Source organism: Triticum dicoccoides, chromosome 6B (assembly GCF_002162155.2).
Source record: "Triticum dicoccoides isolate Atlit2015 ecotype Zavitan chromosome 6B, WEW_v2.0, whole genome shotgun sequence".
In the NCBI taxonomy this organism is placed as follows: domain Eukaryota; kingdom Viridiplantae; phylum Streptophyta; class Magnoliopsida; order Poales; family Poaceae; genus Triticum; species Triticum dicoccoides.
In genome coordinates this window covers 179,557,179-179,563,815 of record NC_041391.1, presented here as the reverse complement: position 1 = coordinate 179,563,815, position 6,637 = coordinate 179,557,179, and the positions used below count along the sequence as shown (strand labels likewise).

Below are 6,637 nucleotides of genomic sequence, written 5' to 3'. Positions count from 1 at the left end.
CCGCCTCTGGCATGAAGTGCCAAGCGACGCCGCCTCTCGGAGCGCCGCGGCTGCCTCCACCGCCACCTCTCCGGGCGCCGCGGCCGCCTCCACCGCCACCTCTCCGGGCGCCGCGGCCGCCTCCACCGCCACCTCTCCGGGCGCCGCGGCCGCCTCCACCGCCACCTCTCCGGGCTCCGCGGCCGCCTCCACCGCCACCTCTCCGGGCGCCGCGGCCGCCTCCACCGCCACCTCTCCGGGCGGCGCCGCCGCCGCCGCCACCGCCACCACACGGAGCGCCGCCGCCGCCGCCGCCACCACCTACCGGAGCGCCTCGACCGCCGCCACCACCACTCGGAGCGTTTTGGCTACCACCACCACCACCACTCGGAGCGCTGCAGCTACCACCACCACCACCACCTATCAGAGCGCCTCGACCGCCGCCGCCTACGGGAGCGGGGCGACCAGCACCGCTCGAGCGGGCGCCACCACCACCGCCGCCACCAGCACCAGCGCCAGCGCCGCCAGCAGCGCCAGCTCCAGCACCACCCCCACCGGTAATCTCGCCGTTTCCTACTCTAAATGTGGACGAATTTCTCTGTGGTCGTTGTACTTCGGATTTCTGCCGGGTTCGCTAGACGAGGGCAACGCGTGGTCAGACGAAATTGCGGTCGGGCGGGGTCGACGGGGAAACCGTAGCCGCCGACAGGATTGCAGTCGGGCGGAGCGGGCGGGGAAACGCGTAGCCCCGACGGGATTGTGGTCAGGCGGGGCGGGGTTCCCTGGGGCTGGCGGGCGCCCATGGTGCACGAGTGATTAACTCGTAGGCCGGATAGTATTTACTGAACATTGAGCATTACGAGTATTGCTTATGCGTTATCGATGTGAATTCAAGTAATGCTCATACTCTGGAATGTTTGTTCTGTCGTTCTGTAAGTTCTATGTTTGTGCTTATAGATAGATTGCCTATTTTTCTGGATAGAGATCATTGATATGAATTCAGAAACTTGTACTTTTAGCGCTAGCTTCTATATTTGTCCTTATATAAACTGAAGTACACATTGTATATTCCCAACTGAAGTACTTAGGGCCTCTTTGATTCGTAGGATTTTAGAAACGTACTTAAAGGAAAAGTATAGGGTTGGAGTGGCATGCCCACTTGAATCCTATAGAATTAGCAATGAGTGTTTGATGGTAGGGGAAAACAGAGGAATTGTAAAAAGAGGTTGAAGTGGATGTTATATTTTCTATAAAATGTAGTACAAAAGATTTCATAGGAAAAAATTCCGTGAGATTCAATCCTATGAATCAAAGGACCAACATAAGAAAAAATCCTAAGGATTTTAATCCTCCAGAAATCCTATAAAATTCCTTTGAATCAAAGGAGCCCCTATTGTGTAAAAATTGTCTAGGCTGGTCCAGTGGCATTTGTCGAGAAGTTTCTCTGTTCAGTGGCAGGCACCATGAGTTCTTTGATATTAGTCTTCTACCCTGTCCTGCATTATGTTCATACTGGTGACTTTGAAGCGACCATTAAACTGTGGGATTGCATCGGAATTCAGATTGCGCTTCTCAACAGTATCTTATGGCTCTTGTATGGTATTGTTGTCCTCAAGAGAGATAGCGCTCATGATGTGATAATATCAAATTCCTTATTCTGTGGAGTAAATCTGGCCTACCTGCTAATGATTTGTGGCTATGAAAAGAAGAAAATCAAGGTGAGTGGTAAAAAAAGTTGATGGATCTCTATATTATCTCCTTACATTTCCAACAGTTAACGTTTCAGGCTTATCTCTGGTTTACCGGGACGATGCTGTTCCTTCTGATGGCTCTTATTATCCTTCAAGTCGAAATTGAGGGCCACCCTGCTCATGTTTTGGAGTATGTTTTTGGTGTGTTAGCCCTTTATCTGCTGGGTTCCGCTCATGCTATTCAGATGTATCAGCTTGTAAGTACAGAGGCGCGAGGAGTATTCAGAAAAGTTACTTGCTACAACACTTGCTATATTTTCTAGTTACACCCTGATTATGTGCTTTTCTGCAGTTTACCTTGGACACGAAGATGGAGCTCCTAACTGTCCTGATGACTATTATGCCAAGCTGCATCTTCTGCATTGTCCAGGCAATTGTTACCTTTATTAGCCACAAGAACCAGCGCATCATGGTGGTAAGATATCCTTCAACTTTGCCTTATGAATGACATCAAGTATTAGGCGTCAAATATTACATCTTCATGATCCTTTCAGATCTCATCCTCTCTAAACTTGGTGTGCTACGGCTTGGAGATACTGCTGTTGATTCAAGTTCACAAAAAGTTGAAGGCTCCAGAGGCCATAAAGAAGTTAAAATCTACTGTTGGCAGGTCATTCCGCAGGAGACAAGACGAAGGTAAATTATTCATGATTTCAAAAATGTACATCATTGTTTGTTCGGTTTGCATCTTCTGCCATGGAGTAGAACAACAGTTTTCTTTTACTGTTTATTTAGCTCATTTGGAGGATCGAGATCAACCTAATGAAGGGAATGATAGTGACTCCAATGTTATACCTCCTGCGCCGCCGTCAACACGCAGTACGCATCTTGATTCACAGCCAGTGCTTTCTCAGTGTATGATATATGCTAATTCGGATTTTGGTCTAAGTCGAGCACCAATTTAATTTGTTGATTCTCTTTGACAGCTGATTTACAAAGGGTTGTGGTCGCTATCAGTAGAATGGAAGCGCGAAACGATGGTTGTAAGATTGAGATCGTTGAAGAAGGTACTGAACTACACAAACTTCTGAACAGGAAGAATTCGCTGCATGAAATTCAAATGTAAACTGTTATTGACCCTGATTTAGGGGGAGATGAACAGACCAATGAGATGCACGCGCTAGGAATTCAAAGTCCAAATCGTATTATTCCTTTGGGAGGTAATGAGCTACTACAAATTTTAAGCAAAAATATTTTCTGCATTTGCTGCATGGAACTGATATCGTAACTTCTGTTGGTACTCGTTATTTCGAGGTAATGAGAGCTACAAGCAATTTGAACAGAAATGCTTTTCTGCATGGAAATGAAATCTGATTAATGTTATTTTGCTCCATGGAATTCAAATTTGAAGCACTCGCTGACTGCTCATTTAGGGTTTGTTGCTCAGCAAAGTAATAAGATACAAGTGCTCACTGAACATAGATTTTTGTTGCATTGAATTCAAATTTGAGCAATTGTTGTTATACAAGACCAGGGGAGACAGAATGTGAATCATAATTGTGCTTTTGATGGTACTTAACTACTTCAAATTTGAACAGAAAAAAAATTGTTGCATGGAATTCTAACACTGACTGCTGATTTAGGGGACAATGCTGGTCAACATAATGTGACCCCTCCAGTTCCAGCAGTCTCACTCCCACATGCACCCAGGAAGCATAGAAGAAAGGTCAGTTTAATTAAGTCTGAGTTTGCATCCCTCCAATGTCAGTTTAATAAGCATTCTTGTGGTTGAGCTATTTGCTTCATTTTGAGTTCTGACGCCACTTTTGCTAGGGAGGGGTAGCGAAAAATGGAGTGTCTCGAAGGGGTGTTGAAGTGACCAAGGAATCAGCTGGGCAATGGTGGCAGTTCGGGTGCAAGTAGATCAAGCCCTTCTCTCTTCTTTCGCAAGCTACATATGGCCTTGCAATTTACAGACAGTCAGTCGTTGTTGGTGACAATGACACATGTACAGGATCAGTTACCGAATTGCAAACTACGGAGTACATACATAGCTGGTAATAGGTATCCTCATTGGATAGTTCTATGTTCTTCCAAATCGTTGGTTTTCTTGGCTGAATTCCTTGTGAATTGCAAACTAAAGATTCATAGCTGGTTATACACATGCTAGTTCAGTACTGACAGTTTAACTCTTGTGGTCCAATAACTTGTTTGCTCCATTCAACTCCTTGGGTACATATTGTCTTGTACATTGTGGTCAGGTTCTCCAAAGTTATGTTCGTCGAATCCCTCCTGAATTCCCAATGACGCGGTTTTACTGTTTAATTATTCCAGAACATTAGCCAACTCCCCCTTTCCAAACTTCACGTAGCTAGTAGATTGTCAATTGGTGCAAGCTAATCCTTCAACATCGCTCCAATTGGCAATTGCGTCGAAACATGTTCGTTCTTGTCAAAGATGGCACTGAATTCTATGATACTGAAAATAAGTTCAGAATTGTCACAGAGTTCTTTGAGAACATGTTTGGCACTGAAGTACCGTCTATTTTATCCGTGGACTTGGCTGACTTATATGAACCTGAAGATTTAAGTGACCTCTCCCACCCCTTCACTTGCTAGGAAATTATGCAGGCGATACAGTCCTTGCTGAACAACAGAAGCCCTGGCCCGGATGGTTTCAGTAATGAGTTGTACGAAGCCTGTGGCACATCTTGAAGGACGGTCCAATGCAATTCTTCAGGGATTTCTATGAGCACAGGATTAACCTTGGTGCTATCTAGTATTTGGCATATATCTCCCTCCTGCCTAAAGTTGACATTCCCCAGGAATCAAGAATTATAGCTGATCTCTCTAGTTCATAGCCTGCCCAAGTTGCTCACGAAAGTTCTCACGACCAGACTGCAGAGGTTTCTTTAGCGTTTGATCCACCAAATGCAGTCTGTTTTTTTTTAACTTTTTTTTATCAAAGGGCGGGCTATTGTGGAAAAGGCGTCAAGATCATAGCTAGTGCAGTGTGCGTCAGAAAGCTTTTGACAGCATCAGCTGGGATTGCATCCTTAGCTCTCTTCGGCGACGGGGTTTTCCAGCAATCGTTGGACTACATGGCTTTGTATCAAATGGCCGAAAGGGTGTCTCGACAAAGTGTATGGAACCCGGCAAATGCCCAGTTGCTTGGGAGTAGGTAATTTCTTCCTAACGCAAACAGGGGCTTGGGTATCCGTGGTCTTGGCGCACACAATGATGCTAATCTGCAAATTCACGGCCAAGGCGTTGCAAGGATCGTCTATCCCATGCTACCAGTGCTTTGCTTCACAGTATATCTCTGCAGAGGGATCTCTTTTTCCAGGAGCTGATCAGTGAGAAACCAGCCCCTGATACTAGATGGCTGCTTGCCGGCGACTTTAATCAGATTTATCGGGCCAGCAACAGAAACAGAGCTAACAGTAACTGAAGCCGCATGACACGCTTTCGCAACACCCTCAATACTTGTCAGCTCAAAGAAATACATCTGCAGAACAGGAAATTCACGTGGACTAATGAGCAAAGCGTCCCAACACTAAGCAAACTGGACTCTTTTTTCTGCAATGAAGAGTGGGACATCGACTTTGACAATCATCTGCTGCATGCCCTCTCCTCGTCCCTCTCTGACCACTGCCCTCTCCTACTTGCTAATGACCAAGGGCCGCCAAAGACAAAAGTGTTTCCGCTTTGAGAATTTTTGGATCAAAATGCTCGGCTTCAAGGAGATCGTGCAGGGTGCTTGGAACCAAAATGTGAACCATGTAGACCCTTTCCATATCTTATTTCACAAGTTGAAGAAGACCAGCCAAGCCCTCAGAAAATGGAGCAAGACAATTTTTGCACACTCCAAGGTGCGGCTACACATGGCTTTGGAGGTCATCCTTCGCCTGGATGTGGCACAAGAGCTCAGGCCTCTCAGTGTAGAGGAACGTGATATTTGTACGAGGCTCAAGAGGAAGGTTGTCGCCCTCGCTGTCATGGAACATGCTCGAAAGAGGAAAAATTCGAGAATCACCAACCTCAAAGATGGTGACGCAAACACCCGCTTCTTTCACTTGCGCGTCAACCACAGAAGAAGAAAGAACTTCATCCACCATTTGAAGCACAACAACGGCTGGGTTGTTGATCATGATCACAAAAAGTCCATCATCCAAAACCACTTTGCCGAGGTCACGAAGCGTGGCCTGCCACGCTGCAAGGATATCAACTGGAATAACATCCCGGTGCCTGCTGGCGACCTTTCCGCGCTTGGGCTGGCCTTCACGGAGGGGGAGGTCAGGAAGGCGATTTTTGATCTACCCCGTGATAAATCCCCGGGTCCCGATGGCTTCTCTGGAGCCTTCTTCAAGGAATGTTGGGAGATCATCAAGGATGACATCATGACTGCTGTGAGCCACTTTTCAAACTTACACACGTCCAATCTTCATTGGGTTAACTCAGCCAACATTGCTCTCATACCTAAGAAAGAGGGGGCAGAGAGCATCTCGGACTTTCGTCCAATTAGCCTCATCCACGCCATTGCGAAGATCATCACCAAGGTGTTGGCTACGCGCCTAGCTCCTCATATGAACAATCTTGTATCCCCTGCCCAAAGCGCATTCATAAAGAAAAGAAGTATCCGCGACAACTTCATGTATGTCAGAAACTTGGCAAGGAAGCTCCACAGAAACCGTACACCGACCTTGCTGTTCAAACTGGACATCAAGAAGGCTTTCGACTCAGTGAGATGGGACTTCCTTATGGACCTGTTGAGACACCTCGGGTTCCCGGCCAGATTTCCTGATTGGATTTCAGCACTCCTCTCCACGGCCACCTCGAGGGTTTTGATCAATGGAGTGGTGGGTGACCTGATGAAGCACGGTTGTGGTCTCCAGCAGGGAGATCCGCTATCCCCGCTCCTCTTTGTCCTGGCTATCGACCCCCTACACCACCTTCTCAACAAGGCCA

At 46.9% G+C, this 6,637-nt stretch overlaps 1 protein-coding gene across 3 annotated transcripts; it reads left to right on the top strand.

Moving 5' to 3' along the window:
- The first annotated feature begins 325 nt into the window (after positions 1-325).
- Positions 326-3,894, top strand: LOC119326534. Of its 3 annotated transcripts, none has more exons than XM_037600170.1 (9): positions 326-536; positions 1,542-1,927; positions 2,023-2,145; positions 2,225-2,366; positions 2,466-2,549; positions 2,657-2,737; positions 2,819-2,890; positions 3,314-3,396; positions 3,504-3,894. In XM_037600170.1, exons 2-9 carry the CDS (start codon positions 1,718-1,720, stop codon positions 3,591-3,593), a joined length of 885 nt encoding a protein of 294 aa, XP_037456067.1. In that variant the 5' UTR covers positions 326-536; positions 1,542-1,717; the 3' UTR covers positions 3,594-3,894. The 3 variants fall into 3 exon arrangements, with proteins under 3 accessions (XP_037456067.1, XP_037456066.1, XP_037456065.1); XM_037600169.1 differs by lacking the exon at positions 326-536 and having other exon boundaries at positions 776-1,697; positions 1,766-1,927; XM_037600168.1 differs by lacking the exon at positions 326-536 and having other exon boundaries at positions 776-1,697; positions 1,754-1,927.
- Positions 3,895-6,637: the final 2,743 nt, after the last annotated feature.

Bases quoted from the DNA above. Each gene is read 5' to 3' on its own strand.
- LOC119326534 (XM_037600168.1), top strand. From the start codon at position 1,443: ATGAGTTCTTTGATATTAGTCTTCTACCCTGTCCTGCATTATGTTCAT. The intron at 2,738-2,818 runs GTACTGAACTAC...ACCCTGATTTAG, and splicing joins GATTGAGATCGTTGAAGAAG to GGGGAGATGAACAGACCAAT. The intron at 2,891-3,313 runs GTAATGAGCTAC...CTGCTGATTTAG, and splicing joins TCGTATTATTCCTTTGGGAG to GGGACAATGCTGGTCAACAT.